Here is a 17,984-nt window from a genome sequence, read left to right as displayed (position 1 = left end):
CCACCCTCTGCTCTTCTGAAGGCGGACGCAGAAGGGGACATGAGTAAGCAACTGCCTTCTCGAAGCTTGTCTCTCTCCTTACATCTCCATTCCTTCTTGCGCACTTCGACCAGACTGCTCCAGGAGAAGTCCGCAGTGATGCCATTGGTCATGGAATTGGTGCCATTTTCAGCCAACGTCAACGATGGGACGACCGTGTCATTGCCTATGCCCGCGTCTACTTTCTCCAGCTGAGCGGAATTATCTGAGCGAACGTGAGTTATGCCAACGCCAGGAGAAGCCATCTGTGCTCACTGCTGGTTTACTCCTACCTCTTGGCGTTCCTACCGAACCCTCCTATCGTGCTGGTGTAGACCTATTGGCGCCTTTCCCCACATCTGACTGATGCAACAAGTGGATTGCCGTCGAAACAGATTATACAACTTGGTTCGCGTTCACCAGAGCCTTTCCAACAGACGTAGCCTAGTTCCTGTTGCACGTCATTGTTCACCACGGTGCTCCTCGTCAACTTCTTACCGACAGGGGTCGCTCCTTCCACTTTACATTTGTGGGCGACTTCCTCCATTCTTATTCTACCAAGCACATATTTACTAATACATGCCATCCGCAGACAAACGGTCTTACGGAGCGGCATAATCGTACAATAACAGACATGCTCTTCATGTATGTTTCTGATGACCATCGTGACTGTAATACTGGGGCCCTATAACGTAAAACTGTTCTGATGTGTTTTTATTACTGACGTGAAATTTGCGTCACCAGCGACGGAAAAGCATCGGGCGATCGCCCGATGCTTCCGTCGCTTTTGTTTGCTGGAAAAACGAATAACATTGCCTACACTGAGCAGCTTGTCTTATCTAATTGACTGACAAGAGGTGAGGAGCACGCTGAAGTGGAGAGGAATTCCATGGGGCCGAGCCACTGCACTGAATATCGGTAACCGGATAAAGAGAGTAGTGCCGGGCGTCTGCGATTGGTCCGCTTTCCCTTACTTAGCTTGCGGTGGCTGGTCGAAAATCGCGGCGGCATGCAAAGGAAGCTTAAGAATGCCGCTAAAACGGATCCTCAGCAAAGAGTTGGCAGAACGAGGTCAAAAAGGTGCCGAAAGTGTTAGAAAACGTCACACGGCCGCGCAAGAAGTTTTATTATGCGCAAGTAAACCCATGCATTTCGGCAGGCGCGAGTAGCCAGTCCCTGAGCGATTGGCGGCAGCCATCTTTTATTCCTTTCCAAACGGGACAGCCTGCGGCTATTCAGCAGGAAATTCAGTTTTGTTCGGCATAATGATGCATCTTTAACGCGTATACGTCACTTGACGCGGTGAGCTTTTGCGATTTTGTGACGTCGAGTGACAGGCAGGTGAAGTGGGTGCAGCCCGAAAACTTCTGACCAATAGCCGAGGCGCCGCATCAGAAATAACAATTTTCCTTTTGTTCGGTCAATTCATGCATAATCAGTGTGCACACGTCGTATCAGATGTGAAGTTATCGCGGTTTTCGTGACGTCGCGTGACAGACATGTGAAGTTGGGGTGGTCCAAAAAAGTGTTTGACGAATCGCGGAGGGCTGGTTACAGAATTGGAATAGAAAAGTTTGGAATAGTTTTACGTTATAGCGCCCCTGCTTCCCTGTTTGTCATATCCGTGTACAATTCATCGCGCCATGACACTGCACGTTACGAGCCATTTTATTTGTTGTGCGGCCGAGATCCAGCATTGCTTTTTAGTACAATACTACCTACCGCTCAAGAGTCCGTGTCTCAGTATACAAGCGATGTCATTGCTCGAGCCCAAGAAACACGCCAAGTTGCTCACCGTCGCCTTTGTGCTTCTCAGAACAAGCGGAAAAGCATTGGTGACAGTATTCAACCGGATGCCGATTATATTCCCGGGGATCTTGTCACTCTGTGATCTCCCACACGCCGTTTCGGAAAAACTAATGTCCCGCTACTCCGGCCCATACCGAGTCCTCTGTCAGTTAACCAACGTAACCTACGAGATGTCTCCGGTCGCATCTACTACTCGCTCCGTCCAGACTTCCCATCACGTTGTTCAGGTCAGCCGCCTAAAACGCTACCAGTCCTTTCCTGCTGTTGTGGTCGGACTGCTGGCGCGAGTTGTTGGGAACTCGGCGCTGACGCCCGTTGTTGCACCTGGGTCGCAAGCCCCAAGGGTAGCGTTGGCCTGGCGGCCTGGGGTACAACTGGAAGCATCCGAAGGTCCCGGCAAAGCATGAGTCGACTGGTAACAACAAAACAACTTGTTTATTCTAACATCGCAAAGAGTTGGCGGTCAGGTTGACCGAAGTAGAGAGACGGGAGTGCACTTTACTCAACAGAAGAAATCGGAGCCCTCCCTCGGCGTCCGGGAGCAGCTGCTCTTATACTCTAGGAGCCGAGGGCAAGAAGGAACGTCTCTGGAAGGGGGCGCACGTGACGGCGCCGCTCGGGCACGTGGGGACGAGTAGGTGACGCATCCGCAGGGCCGGCGCCGCTCGGGCACGTTGGGAAGGAGAAGGTGACTCACACTGTCGTAGCGCCGCCGGTCGGGCACAATGGGGAGGAGAAGGTGACTCCTACTGTCGTATCGCCGCCGGTCGGGCACAATGGGGAGGAGAAGGTGACTCCTACTGTCGTGTCGCCGCCGGTCGGGCACCATATGCACATACACTCACACACGCACATGAAGACACGTGGCATCGGAACATGCCTGGACGCGCTTGGCGGGGAGGCGTAGCGGCGACGCCGAACGGGCCAAAATGTCTGCCGCTTTGTTGCAGTCGCGCCGGCTAAACCGCGCGTCGTAGGCGAAACGTAACAGACCGCCCCGCCGGGGGAAGGAGATCCCGATGGTCAGGGGACTGCATCCGCTGTCCGGAGGGATGTCGCTCGATGATGCTCATAACCGAAGTCGGGCGTCCCTCGACGTTTCTTGAGCGCAGCGCACAGAGAAGGCCTCGTTTTCTCGTTCAGGTTCACACAGGACACTGCAAAGTGACTTCGGGAGAGTTCACATTTTTGTTCTCGTTCCCGGCAAGCGTTTGAACTACGCTGAAACTCAACCGCTCAGTCAGCAAGCACGGCACAACCCTCACTAAGCCCTGCCAGGCTCTTTCCCCTTTTATACCACTGCCTAGTTCCTTACAGTAGTCTAGCAGCACTCAGAACGCGTCCACAAATTGGAAAATTGCACTAGAAAGCATGTCATCACTTTGAAACACTAAACAAAAACAATATGTTAAAAATCCTGCCTCAGGAAGAAAAACATCAGTAACAAACAATTTTGAGGCTGATTCCTACGTTAGGGGCTTCGACTTAAGCCATCGGCATTACCGTTGAGACTCCCTTTTTTGTAACGCACCTCAAAGGAATATTGTTGCAAAGCGAGGCTCCAGCGCAGGAGGCGGCCATTTTTGGGAGAGATGGTCTGCAGCCATTGGAGAGGGCAGTGATCCGTCTCAATGATAAACTTCGAGCCGGCTAGATAGCATGACAATTTCTGAATGGCCCACACGAGACACGCACACTCTTTCTCGGTGGCGCTGTACGCCTGCTCACGACTGGTCAGCTTACGACTAGCATACAGGACGGGGTGTTCTACTTCTCCATTTTCCCGTTGGCACAGTACAACGCCCATGCCTCGCTCACTAGCATCGCACTGAACAACGAACCCTTTTGTATAGTCTGGCGATCGTAGCACAGGCTGGCTTGTTAGGGCACTCTTTAGGGCGCTAAAAGCTCTTTCCTTTGTCTCGTCCCAGACGACTGTTTGCGGCTCGGTCTTTCTTAGAGCATCCGTCAGGGGAGCCGCGATATCAGAGTACCTGGGGATGTACCTCTGATAGTAGCCGGCGACACCAAAGAACGACCGAATATCGGTCTTCGTGCGCGGTTGCGGGAAGTCTCCCACAGCGGCCACCTTTATTTCAGAGGGGCGGCGACGACCCTGACCAATCACGTGACCGAGGTAGACAACCTCGGCCTGTGCTAACTGGCACTTAGGAGCCTTGACTGTCAAGCCCGCTTCGCGCAGGCGGGTTAGCACTGCCCGCAAGTGTGCCATATGCTCAGACCAGGATGCGGAGAATATCGCTACGTCGTCTAGATACGGTAAAGCGAATTCTTGCTGTCCCCGCAACACTTTATCCATGAGGCTTGAAAAACAGTATGGCGCGTTCTTCAAACCAAAACTCAACACTTTAGGACGGAATGTTCCCATTGGTGAAATGAACGCCGCATACCTACTAGCCTCTTCAGTAAGTGGAACCTGCCAATAACCCCTGACAAGATCTAGGGTGGAAATAAACTGAGCGCTACTAACTTTCTCGAGGCGCTCCTCGATGTTAGGGATCGGATAAATTTGATCCTTAGTGATGGAATTAAGCCTGCGGTAGTCGACGCAAGGACGAGGTTCCTTGCCCGGTACCTCAACTAAAATCAAAGGGGAGGTATAATCACTCTCACCTGCCTCAATAACACCGAGCTGTAGCATTTTCTTTACCTCAGCCTCCATAATATCGCTCTGGCGGGGTGACACCCGATACGCCTGGGATCGTACTGGCTCTGGGGAGGTAAGTTCTATATCATGAGTAAGGACAGAAGTCCTACCAGGCCTCTCAGAGAACAGACCTTGAAACTCTTGTAAGAGCTGGTGTAGTTCGGTTTTCTGCTCAGGCGACAGCGATGCTCCACTGACTAAGTCACTAATGACTTGACCGGTGTCTTCCCTGTTCGTCACTGAGCCTAGTCCCGGAAGCTCGACCGGGAGCTCTTCAGGAACGTTTACCATCATGCACACCACTGCTTCCCTTTGTCTATAAGGTTTGAGCAGATTACAGTGGTAAACTTGCTGTGCTTTCCACTTTCCTGGCAGACTCACCACGTAGTTAGCGTCCGACAGTTTCTGAACAATTCGTGCTGGGTCCTCCCACTGCACGTCTAGTTTGTTGTTTAGCGATGTGCGCAATATCATGACCTCATCGCCCACCTCAAAACGACGGGCCCTGGCGGTCCGATCATAATAAACCTTGGCTCTCTGCTGGGCCTTTGTCATTGCTTCACCTGACAACTCCTGTGCCCTTCTTAAGCGTTCGAGGAGCTTAAGCACGTACTCCACCACGACTGGGTCGTCGCCCCTGCCTTCCCACGATTCTCGAAGCATGCGAAGCGGAGATCGAAGCGAGCGACCGTACACCAGTTCAGCTGGCGAAAACCCCGTAGCCGCATGCGGCGCAGTCCGTAATGCAAACATCACCCCAGGCAGACACAGCTCCCACTCAGTTTGATGTTCAAAACACAATGCTCTCAACACGCGCTTCATGACGGAGTGGAGCTTCTCAACGGAATTCGACTGTGGGTGGTACACTGAGCTGTGTAGCAGCTTTACCCCACACCTTTCGAGAAAAGTTGTCGTCAAAGCGCTAGTAAAGACTGTGCCCTGATCTGATTGGATTTCCGCAGGAAAACCAACTCGCGCAAATATGGACAGTAGTGCATTGACTATCTCAACTGAGCTGAGTTCTTTAAGCGGCACTGCTTCAGGGAACTTTGTCGCTGGGCAGATCACAGTCAAAATGTGTCTGTACCCCGTGGCTGTTACCGGCAGAGGTCCCACTGTATCAATAACGAGCCGTCTAAAAGGCTCCGTAATGATAGGTACCAATCTCAACGGCGCCCTCGATTTGTCCCCTGGTTTGCCCACCCGCTGACAGGTGTCACATGTCCTCACGAAATGGTCTGCGTCCCGAAAACACCCTGGCCAATAGTACTCTTGCAAGAGACGGTCCTTAGTTTTCTTAACTCCTAGGTGTCCGGACCACGAACCCCCGTGCGACAAGCGCAACAGATCCTGACGATAGCATTGAGGAACGATCAGCTGATCGAACTCCACTCCCCTGCGGTCTAGATACTTCCGGTACAGGACTCCACCTCTTTCCACAAAACGCGCATTTTTCCTGGCGATACCTTCCTTGACATTGCAGCGTATGTTTTCTAGGCTACCATCCTTCTTTTGCTCGGCTATCAAAGCCGACCGGCTGACTTTTAGCAACCTATCAAGTCCATCTGACGTAGGCGCGATGAGCAAATCTGCAGATAGCTCTTCTAACTTTCCCGCATCGGGATTTTCCTCTCCAGTATCTGGTGCCTTTAACGTTACATACTCAATTTTATTCAGTTCAGGCGTGCTCTGAATATCGGCTTGCTGCGCCTCTGACCCTTTTTCATTGTTTGATAACGTCGGCCCCGCAACTACCGCCTTTGCAGCGAGCTCCCGAACCTTCGATCTGGTTAATGCCTGAACGCTAGCCTCACCAAACAAAAGCCCCTTCTCGCGCAGGAGGTGATCGGACCTGTTCGAAAATAGGTACGGGTACTGTGGGGGCAGCATAGATGACACTGCCGCCTCCGTCTCAAGCGCTCCGAAAGGTCCTTCAATAAGCACTTTTGCTACCGGCAGACACACGCTATGAGCTTCCACGGCTTGCTTGATCCATGTGCACTCGCCCGTGAACATATGGGGTTCTACGTAAGACGGGTGAACTACATCCATTGTAGCTGCGGAATCGCGAAGCACTCGGCACTCTTTCCCGTTCACGAGGAGGTCTCGCATGTAAGGCTCGAGAAGCTTCATGTTCTCGTCAGTGCTGCATATTCACAAAAACACAACTTTTGGTGTTGTTTCCGGACACTGCGCCGAAAAGTGACCCGGCTTCTGGCACGTATAACAAACGCGCGCTTGCCTCGTCTCGAACCGCTTTCTGCGTTCGGCTTCGGCTGCCGCCGTCTCCTTAGGTTCGGTCGCACTGCGTTCACTCGCATCCGCACTACGTGTGTTCCCCTTTGCTCTCATGGGTGTGAACTTCGGCCTCTCAAACTTCGAGCCAAATTCACCCTTTTGACCGTCCTTAGCTCCGCGAGCCCGACGCGTCACAAACTCCTCGGCTAGCTCAGCGGCTTTAGCCACCGTACAAACGTCTGGCCTATCCAAGACCCAGTACCGCACGTTCTCAGGTAACCGACTATAAAACTGTTCCAGCCCGAAGCACTGCAGAACTTTATCGTGGTCACCGAACGCTTTCTCTTCTTTGAGCCACTCCTGCATGTTTGACAGAAGCAGTACGCAAACTCCGTATATGACTCACTTCTGCCTTTCTCATTTTCCCGAAACTTCCGACGGAAAGCCTCTGCTGACAGCCTGTACTTCTTTAGCAGACTCGATTTCACTTTGTCGAAATCCTCTGCCTCCTCTCTATCCAAGCGAGCGACTACGTCGGCCGCCTCGCCGGGTAACAAAGTGAGCAAGCGCTGTGGCCACGTTTCCCGAGAGAACCCCTGCTTCTCGCACGTTCGCTCAAAGTTAACCAGGAACAAACCAATGTCCTCTCCAAGCTTAAACGGCCGCATCAGGTCAGTCATTTTGAACAATACGCGTTCTCCTGCACCGTGTGCCTGACTTCCATTACGAGCGCGTTCCATCTCTATCTCGAGACGCTTCATTTCCAAAGCGTGTTGACGGTCACGCTCTTCTTTTTTCTCTTGTTGCCCTCGCTCTTTCTGTTCTTTAATTTCGCGCTCCTGTCTTTTTGCCGTCTCCCTTTCCTCAATGGTCTCAAGGCATTCCGACAGCTCGTCATCCTCAGCTTCTAACTCAAGAATAGCCTTTAGCAGTTCTGGTTTTCTGAGTTTGTCCGAGACATCCAGACCCAACTCTCTTGCAAGCTCCAGCAATTTCGGTTTGCGCAACGACTTCAAATCCATGGCTGCTCTGAATGCTGCTTTCTCTACTGCCTAATATTGTCTTGCCGCAAACTAACCCGGCAGCAACGACAACCACAATTACCAGCTCCGTTTCTGACACTAACAAAAGCCTGGCAAAGCTCAGAAGAAGAAAGTCCCGCACTCACCAAACCTCGCAGCCAAGAGTTCAGCGCAGTCGTTCCGCTGCAGGCAACCAGTCATCACACAGGGCTCGTTGCACTGCTCCCGGATGGTCGTTGAGCTGCTCAGCATACAGTCAACTGCATATCTTCGCTGCTGGCCTCCGTTGTCGCGATCTCACCGCTGGCAGACAGTTGTTTGGATCCCACCGATGGCACCGGTTGTTGTAATCGCACCGCTGGCGCGAGTTGTTGGGAACTCGGCGTTGACGCCCGTTGTTGCACCTGGGTCGCAAGCCCCAAGGGTAGCGTTGGCCTGGCGGCCTGGGGTACAACTGGAAGCATCCGAAGGTCCCGGCAAAGCATGAGTCGACTGGTAACAACAAAACAACTTGTTTATTCTAACATCGCAAAGAGTTGGCGGTCAGGTTGACCGAAGTAGAGAGACGGGAGTGCACTTTACTCAACAGAAGAAATCGGAGCCCTCCCTCGGCGTCCGGGAGCAGCTGCTCTTATACTCTCGGAGTCGAGGGCAAGAAGGAACCCCTCAATAGACGAGCACGTGACGGCGCCGCTCGGGCACGTGGGGACGAGTAGGTGACGCATCCGCAGGGCCGGCGCCGCTCGGGCACGTTGGGAAGGAGAAGGTGACTCACACTGTCGTAGCGCCGCCGGTCGGGCACAATGGGGAGGAGAAGGTGACTCCTACTGTCGTGTCGCCGCCGGTCGGGCACCATATGCACATACACTCACACACGCACATGAAGACACGTGGCATCGGAACATGCCTGGACGCGCTTGGCGGGGAGGCGTAGCGGCGACGCCGAACGGGCCAAAATGTCTGCCGCTTTGTTGCAGTCGCGCCGGCTAAACCGCGCGTCGTAGGCGAAACGTAACACTGCCTACAAAGCAGCGGGACGGCGCTCCCACGCCAAGTGGAAATATGTTGCGCAGCTCTGAACAAAGCTGAGGAAGATGAGCCCAAGCTTAGGTCTGAAGAAGTGAACGCTTCAACGACTAGCCTGCTGTAGGCTTGACTTTGTCAATACTGTAAATTACTGTACATCCTTTGAATTAAAAAAAAGAATTATGAGGTTTTACGTGACAGGACCACGATCTGATTCTGAAGCACGGCTTAGTGGTGGAATCTGGAAAATTTCAACCACCTGGCCATCTTTGACGTACCCTAAATCTAAGTACACGTGTGCCTTCGCATTTCGCCCCCATCGAACTGCGGCCGCCATAATGTATATGCGCTACCCGTCTTGCTTCTTCTATCAGCAAACATATTATTCTAAACCTAACTTAACAGGAAGCTTTAGCTCCTACATGGTAAATCAGCAATCCTTTCTTCTTACAACCACTGCGCCGCAATTCATGAGTTATGTAAAACTTAAAAGAGACAGTTAAAATAAGATTTCAGAAAGCGAATTTTTATTTAGCTTCTACTTTTCTAAATTCTAAAAAATGCGAAATTTCAAGAAGCAATACTCGAAGTATACGACACTGTACCTCAGCAACTAAAACGATATCGGAGTTATGTAAGCTGCACCTAATATTTCATTTAATGCGGACGAAATTGATATATCGTATGGCACCCTGAAATACACCACTAACTCGTGAATATGGCATTGTCAGAATCTTTACAGGCATTGTAACAACTTCACATAAGTTATAAATTCATACATCTAATTTGCGCGATTGAGATTCTCCAAGAGATGTAATTTATAGGGAGGCGATATCAGTTTTTATCCGAACCAACGGATTTGTAAACTTCGTACTTCTTTCTTCAGATTTGCCGATTTCCGATAATTCTTGTCAATAATGCCATGGCCTAAATCAAAATTAATATTGCAGCGATCCCTGTGATCTAACGTTCTCTCTTGAGTGCAACAATTCACATTCAGATCGGTTGAACTGTTGAGTGATTTTCTCCTAGAATCATTTATGCGTTTTACGTGAATTTGAGCGGCCGGCATCGAAGAAGGGCCCTAGCTAAAGCTTCCTCTTATTGAACCACACCGGTTCTTAGAAAACACGCGAAACATAACGCTGACTATACGGAAGCCTGCGGCCGCTGTCGTACACAAATAACGAGAAAAAACGAAGGGAACCCAACGGTAGCTTTGCGGGAGCTGTTATCTCGGCCTCACCCGAAATGCCGCTGAGCTGTCTGGCAAGGTGTCTAGCAAAATCGTCGATTCATTGAAAGTCGAGCAAGTAGCAGGTCGCCTTCAAGATAAGACTGATGCGTAAGCGCGCTCGTTGCCAAGTGCCGAGGTGAAGCAACCGTCTCAGGGTGTGCTTCTTTTTATTATGTTTTCTTTAGTTTTGCGTCATGGCGTACGTCACGGCGCGAATTTCAAATCATTAAGGTTGATACGCCACGTGGTGGCAAAAAAAGAGACTAAATGCATGTCCAGAATTCCTGGGTATGACACTACTGCCGCTCAGTGCGTACTAGTTAGCGCTTAGCTTCTCCGCCTAGTATATTTCCTGCAATAAATATACGCCTAAATGTGCAGTAGCATCTCAACAAATCGATTAGCTTTCAATGAGCGTCCGGCTGTTAGCTTACACTTACAGGCATTGTTGATAGTTGTTGCGCAATTAATTACTGTATACGGGCCATGAGCTTTAAGTACTAAGGTCTAAACGCACTTTTAATGGGTACTCAAAGTTGTTAAACAATCAATAAAACAGTTTCCAGTCTTAGGTCTCGTGATCCGTGGATACAATATCTATTGCGCGCGACAGATCAGGCCTATGACGAGACGTGACGTTACGAAACGGCCCCGAAGGTGCATTTAGTTCGGATTAAGATTTCGGAAACACACCATTAAAAGCAGAAGGAAATAAGGCATCTATAGTAGGATAAAACTTAAACAAACGGTAGCTGGCAACCAACACACAGGGACCGCACAGGGTTTTGTTGCTCCGCCAGCCAATCACAGAAGCAAACGACATTGTCGTCATGCAACCTTTTCAAAATGGCATCGTACTTGATACCTTCGCAGCATCTGCTGTTCTTGGAGACTGTTCATCTGCGGAAGCGATTAGGTGTTCAATATAAAGGGACAAAGTGTATCGAGTCTGATCATTTCACTCTTCCAAAGTCCGCGACACCGTTCATTTAACTGCTGAGCCCTTTTACTCATGAAACGTCACTGCCAACTGAAGTGAAATTTCATAATAAATAGTTGCTGTGGTGCAACTATTAGGCTTACACCGTTCCGCTATTATAGACGAGTGAAATTCTAAAACATTAACGCGCTGATAATTTAATTTTTTTGTGGTTGCTGCCTTATTTAGGTAACAGGAAAAGTTTGAACTGCGAACTATTTGCAACCTCGCGGAGGAACAAGGGCTGGCGGTTATCAGAACGTGGGCGGAGCTTCATTGCAGACTTAAGTTATTTCCCACTATAGGTTGCTGCAACCTTTTAAGTTGACCTGACATTGACGTATTAAGAGCGAAGCCGTTTAAGCTTTTGTTCTGCCGTGGAGCGTTACCAGAAAACTCAGCCCAGCTCTTTTCCGCCTCGCGTTGCCTAGCAACCACCTGGGACAGCACCAAGCCACTTAACTTCCTCGCACCCCATGCGCGTAGGGAGTTGTCGCGATGTCACAGGCGAGTAAACGTTCGGGCCGACGCGGCGGCACACCTTTCAACTTCCAGCGTCAAGCCCGCCAATACACGGTGGATACGAACGGCCAATTCCAGCGCGAATTTTTGAGCATAAAGTTTCCGCACAGTTGTCGTGTCTGTGACCTGCAAGAATGCCCGGCGCGTGGCTCAGTGGGACTACGATCGACGAAGGAGAACCGATCATGCCCTTCGCGCCGAAGCCGCCGCCGACAAACGCCGTCGTTGAGCCGAGCATACCGAGTTTCAGGCCAGCGACTACGAACGCTGCCGACTGAATGCTCGGAGTCGCCGGGAATCGATTCCGGGCCTGCGCGTCACCGAGATGCGTCTCCGAGACTGCAGGTTCAAATTTTCCTCCACCAGTACGGAGGAGACGGATACCAGCTCCTGAAGGACCTTGAACAAAGGTATCTCTCCCGTGGCTCTAAGCCAAGCTATCCGGACCATCCGTATAGAGAAGAAAGTGACCCGCTAGGCATTGACCTAACTGTCCAAGAAATCAAAGCCGCACTCGCAGACATTCATAGGAACACGTCACCCGGAGAGGACGGGATACGTTATACTCTACTGCGAAATCTCCCGGATGAGGACCTGGAAACGCTCTGTGCTATGTACAATCAGCACTGGCACGCCGGCACTCTTCCTGCAGAATGGCGACGTGCCGAGATCACTTTCATGCTCAAGCCCGGAAAACCCCTGTCGATCCAAAATTTACGGCCGATTTCCCTCACATCGTGCATCGGGAAGCTGCCTAAGTATGTAATCCTAAAACGGCTTCAACCTTTCTTGGAGATGCAAAATTTCTTCTCCCGCACACAGTTTGGATTTCGCCTCCATTTGTCCGCTCACGATGTTCTTCAGATAAAAGAGGATCTCGTTGACCCCCCCCCATCAGGGCTCAGACGAGAGATCTTTTGGCGCTTGATGTCAAAGGAGCTTTCGATAACGTTTCCCATGGTCTCATCCTTGAGAACCTGGCCCACTCCCACTGTGGCTCCCGTATGTACAATTACGTGCGAGCCTTTCTCAAGGACCGTGTAGCCACAGTGGGAATCGGCCCATATCGGTTAAGAGACATTAAAGTTACGGGAGCGGGGACATCTCAGGGGTCGGTGCTCTCGCCGACGCTATTCAACATAGCTATGGCGAGGCTACTCCAGTTACTGGAGAAGGTTGAGGGGCTATACCACGCGATATATGCTGATGATTTCACTCTCTGGGCGTGCAACGGCTCGGATGGAGACATTCAGCACCACCTACAGACGGCGGTGGATATAGTGCAGGCGTACCTCGCGACTGGAGACCACGAATGTCCGCCAAATAAATCAGAACTATTAATAATCCGACCCCGAAGCAGCTACGAAACGCCGATTCCCGTGATTGAACTGAAAATACAAGGTATACCAATTCCCACTGCATAAAGGGTCCGCATCCTTGGTTATCACCTAAAATCCAATGCCAAAGCTCACTTCGCGGTAGATCTCCTTGGTCGACAGTGCGAGCAAATCATCGGTATGATGAGGCGTGTTAGTAACCGCCACTCAGGACTCAAGGAAGCCGATATGCTGCGGTTGGTCAAGGCATGCATTATCAGGCGGCTAACCTATCAACTCCCATACGACAATCTGGCGCTCTCTCAGACCAACCGTATAAACACAATTATTGGAGAGCCGTTAAACAAGCACTCGGAATTCCTGTATATGCTTCCACGGAACGACTACTTGCTCTCGGGGTACACAATACCATCAAGGAACACATCGAAGCACACAGAATGGCACAACTCGAACGATTGAGACTGACCCCTACAGGCAGGCATTTGCTCTCACGGCTGGGCTGCCCACAGCATTCACCCTCTACGCGAGAGCATGTCCCATTGGCATCAAACATCCGAACCTTACTCACCATAGCGCGCATACCGCGCAATATGCATCCAGGTCATCATAATGGTCGCCGGGATGCACGTGTTAGATACCTTCGGAAACTCCTCAACGCCCAGCCGGAGGGCACCGTTTATTATACCGACGCTGCCCACTATGCTCTTGCGATCAGAAACAAAGAAAGACAAGTGTCGGCGGTGGCAGATGATCAGGGTAATATCGTCACCTCGTGTAGCGTCCAAACCGAGGCTACGCTCACAGGGGAGACGTTGGCCATAGCACTCGCCTTCAACCACATCGTTGGTCACATGAAAAGATCATCAAAACACGACCACATCATCATTACAGACTCACAAGACGCATGTCGAGCCTACCTCAGGAAGCCAATCGCGCTCTCACCAGCACACGTAAGCTCCCCGCCATTCTAGATCCCTCAATACTACGCATCAGGCTGATTGGGACACCTGCTCATGCCTCACTGTAGGGCAATGACCACGCTCATGCGGTTGCCCGGGAGCTAACCTGCCGGGCACCTGGCAGTGAGGCGAGCAACCAATATCAAGCCTCCCAGAATTTGCCCAACACATACTGGGATACTCTAGACCTTGTGGGGATGCGCGACTCTCACGCCTCCCCTGAGATCTAGTTTTCCCGCATGGCTCGTCTCCTGCAGGGCGGCTTCGCCGGCCGCGTGGCCTGGCGCCCGCGGCGGTTGGAGTGGTACAAGCGCGGTGCGAGAGATGGCGCGAGCGTCGCGCCGCTGCGGGGTTACTCGGGCGCCGGGAGACAAGGCGCTCTGTCTCTCTTGGGGGGTCGAGACAGCAAGCAGCACGGGCGTGCCGTGCCGCGCGTGGAGCGACCCTCTTCCCCGGCGGGTCGGCTAACCGCGAGGACGTCCCGCGCGCCGACCCATGCTTCTGCGAGACCGCCTTTGTGGCCGCCTTCGAACGCGCCACGATTCGCGTGACAGTACGCGCGAACGACCAGGCGTTGGGATCCAGCATGGGGCGAACATATTCGCTCGCTTCCGGTCGCGGTGAGTCAGACTTCTAGATTTGTCGCGCGCCCATCGGCATGTTTTGTGGATAGCAACTCGGCTAGCAGGCATTGATCTATGAAAGGTTCAATAAATGCCCTTGTGATTGTTTGCGCTACTGTGTTGTCGTTCCTTTGTCCCAAGAGCACGGAGGAGAACCCCAGAGACCCCACATCTGGCTGCCCAACGTGGGATTCTTCGGGCATTGGACGATAGTTTTAACAGTTTGGCTTCGTTCAAGACCTTTGTTTGAACCGAAGCGTAGGCCTAGCGTGAATTTTGATCGCTAGCGTCGGCGGCGTGCTTTCTTGAGCGAAGTGATGGTGGCGGTAGTGTGTTTGAACATGTCAACATGCTAAGCCTTTTCGCAAGTGTTTTTTTTAATGGCATTCGTCGGTACGAGAGCCACGTGGTCTGCATCCTGGGAGAGCGAGGCTCAGCGGCCGCGGAGCAGTGGCAAGCCTGAAGCGAGTGAGTACGGAAGCCTCGTGGGTGGTCCGAATTTCTCATGTAACTAGCTTCTCCTATCTCTTTGACTCTGATGAAGTCGCGGCTCTGGGAGCCGGGTGGCCGCGGGCTACGGGTGCCACTACGGGCTGACTGGTATTGCGGCCTGGCACCGGGCGCTCCGACACCGGCTAGGACGGTGGGCGCCGTCAACTCGGATGCTGCGTGCACCGAGCGGAGTAGGACCACCTCACAGAGCTAACGTCTCCTCGCGGCTGCCTGTTTTGCGCCCATTTTGGGTGTTGTTTTTGGATGCCGGTTGTTGTCAGGGCAGCGACGATTTAGGCCTAAGGCTTTACGAAGCTGCCTGTCGCACGTGGAGGGACACAACCTGGTGGACCGTGGCGTTGAGGTGTTGCAATTCGCTTCCCTCATTCTATTTAGCCTCGCACGAATTGAAATTACTCGTTCGACTCAAGAAAGCGAGCTTCGTTCACGTGAACTTAGCATCTGAGTAGCTGCCCGATCTTTTGCTAGCCGAGTTGAACATCGTACCACGTGGGCGATGCGCATGCATAATTCCTCTCCCTTGCACTACTTTAGTGTTTGCCGAGTGTGTTGAGTTTACGCAGCGTGATTGGAGTCACCATCGTCTGCGCTGCTGCCCCGGACTACGACCGAGCCACCCCGGGCGATGGTGATGCTGTGGCCAGTTCGGCGCAGCGACTTCGGCGGCCTCCTGCATCCAGCTCACAACCCTCGGCGGCGGACAAAAGAGCCGGCGGTCACCGACAGCTACGGCGGCTCTTCCCAGCAGGGCACGAGCGACGCTTGCTCGTTCCGACTACTGCGTCGTCGTTTCCGGAGTCCTGGCCTGGAATCGTGCCGCCGAGTCTGCAAAGCTGCCGCTGTGACCGGCGGACGCCAGCGGTGCACGAGGACAATGTCGGCTCGCATGTTATGGACAGCGTGCGGACATTTCTTCGGCGCGACCACTGTTTAATGTTCTACCTTGTTTGCGAAGCACAGTTTGATGTTAGACCGTGTCACATGTCTCGCCGGAATATGTAGTGATTTAAGGTTGGGGGGATGTGGGGATGCGTGACTCTCACGCCTCCCCTGAGATCTAGTTTTCCCGCATGGCTCGTCTCCTGCAGGGCGGCTTCGCCCGCCGCGTGGCCTGGCGCCCGCGGCGGTTGGAGTGGTACAAGCGCGGTGCGAGAGATGGCGCGAGCGTCGCGCAGCTGCGGGGTTACTCGGGCGCCGGGAGACAAGGCGCTCTGTCTCTCTTGGGGGGTCGAGACAGCAAGCAGCACGGGCGTGCCGTGCCGCGCGTGGAGCGACCCTCTTCCCCGGCGGGTCGGCTAACAGCTAGGACGTCCCGCGCGCCGACCCATGCTTCTGCGAGACCGCCTCGCATGGCCGCCTTCGAACGCGCCACGATTCGCGTGACAGTACGCGCGAACGACCAGGCGTTGGGATCCAGCATGGGGCGAACATATTCGCCCGCTTCCGGTCGCGGTGAGTCAGACTTCTAGATTTGTCGCGCACCCATCGGCATGTATTGTGGATAGCAACTCGGCTAGCAGGCATTGATCTATGAAAGGTGCAATAAATGCCCTTGTGATTGTTTGCACTACTGTGTTGTCGTTCCTTTGTCCCAAGAGCACGGAGAACCCCAGAGACCCCACAACCTTTACTGACTAGGGCGCTTGAAATATCACCCTCCTCCCAAATCCTTCTCGCGGAATGAAGCCGTATCCCTGAGACGGCTTCAAACCAACTCATATCCGAACCTCCTCCTTCTCAACAAGCTCTCCTCAACCTTATATCCCACCACCTGCCCAGGCTACGGTGCACCACCGACGACGTTCCACGTCACGATTGAGTGCCAAAAACTACCTAAGGATACCCGTCTTCTACAATCCCCCCAATCAACATATGCGCAGTGGGAGGCGATCCCCCGTCACTCCGAGCCTCAGGTCTGGCTGGCCCTGATACGACGAGCACGAGCGGTAGCGACAGCCATTGGGGACCTGAACTGAGGGCCCCAACCAAATAAATCCTTTCACTTTGTAATAAAGTTTCTTCTCTCTCTCTCGGAGACTGCCGCGTCTGCGACCGGCTCAGGTTCGACATGAAAACAAGAGCTCTGCCTTGTAAGTGCCTCGCGAAGCCTACCCCGACGCCACCGACAACCATGACGACGACGACGATCGGACGTCGATAACGCGGCCCGAATCTACGACGATCACGACTGGTACTGAAGCACTGTACATAATAAATTGTGATGCACGTTCTGTGGCTTGTATGTGTGTGACTTGGCTGGTGCTTGTGTGGCTTACCGGCCTGACAGTGCACTGCCTCGCAACAACTTGGCGAAACTTAGCAAATCATGGCGACACTTAGTCTGAGCATAGTTAATGCATGTATAAGCTCGCAAGACTTAGTAAAACCTAGCATAACTTAGCAAAAGCCGAAACCAGCTCCGCTGTGACGAAGCCTTGCACCACTAGTGCGAAGTGCCCACCTTTTATTTCGAATACACACCAAAGACATGCAAAACTAGTATATGACAGAAAGGTTTACGTACACATTAGCCAGGGCGCCATGTAACATGCTGAAAAAGCATCAAAAGTAAATGCATCAGGAAGTCTTACTCATGCTTGGTTACAAATTCTATGGTGCGGAACAGACAGCTGTTTAATAATATTCGCTAATAGAACAGCAAAAATGTATGAATTTTTGTTGCCTTTCATTGATCGCTTCATTTTATAGCATAGATATAGAAAACATTTTATGATAGTCTAAATGCAGGAAGAATGATGTAAGGCCTAATAATCGTAGCAACTATACGCGTCCATTTCGTCAATTTTAATATAATTAAATTTTCTTTAAAGACAAAAACTTATGTGCGCCTAGAATAAGTGGAAATAAATCTGCTAATTTAAAGCAAAGGGTAACGCCCTCGTTTTATCACTGATGTTTTCAAAGCTGACTGAGACGTTAAGACTCAGCACTGGAAATGGAAGGTGGCGATTAGTGTCTTTGTACCAAAAAAGCGAGGTACATATGTTAGTGCACGTGATAAAATAGATATGC

The 17,984-nt window shown here is 52.0% G+C and overlaps 1 protein-coding gene across 2 annotated transcripts in view; it reads right to left on the bottom strand.

Moving 5' to 3' along the window:
* LOC142591148 (uncharacterized) overlaps positions 1-17,984 on the bottom strand; it is a 106,290-nt gene that overhangs the window by 28,792 nt on the left and 59,514 nt on the right. Inside the window, exon 6 of one of the 2 annotated variants that reach the window (XM_075703522.1) lies at positions 17,476-17,502. The exons of the other annotated variant lie outside the window; for it this stretch is intronic. Within the exon in view, the coding sequence (XP_075559637.1) occupies positions 17,476-17,502 (27 nt within the window). The remainder of the gene's footprint in view (positions 1-17,475; positions 17,503-17,984) is intronic. 2 annotated transcript variants of the gene reach the window in all.

The sequence above is a fragment of the Dermacentor variabilis genome, chromosome 8 (genome assembly GCF_050947875.1).
Source record: "Dermacentor variabilis isolate Ectoservices chromosome 8, ASM5094787v1, whole genome shotgun sequence".
Classification (NCBI taxonomy): domain Eukaryota; kingdom Metazoa; phylum Arthropoda; class Arachnida; order Ixodida; family Ixodidae; genus Dermacentor; species Dermacentor variabilis.
The sequence above is the reverse complement of the archived record's forward strand: the minus strand, read 5'-3'. Positions and strand labels throughout refer to the sequence as shown.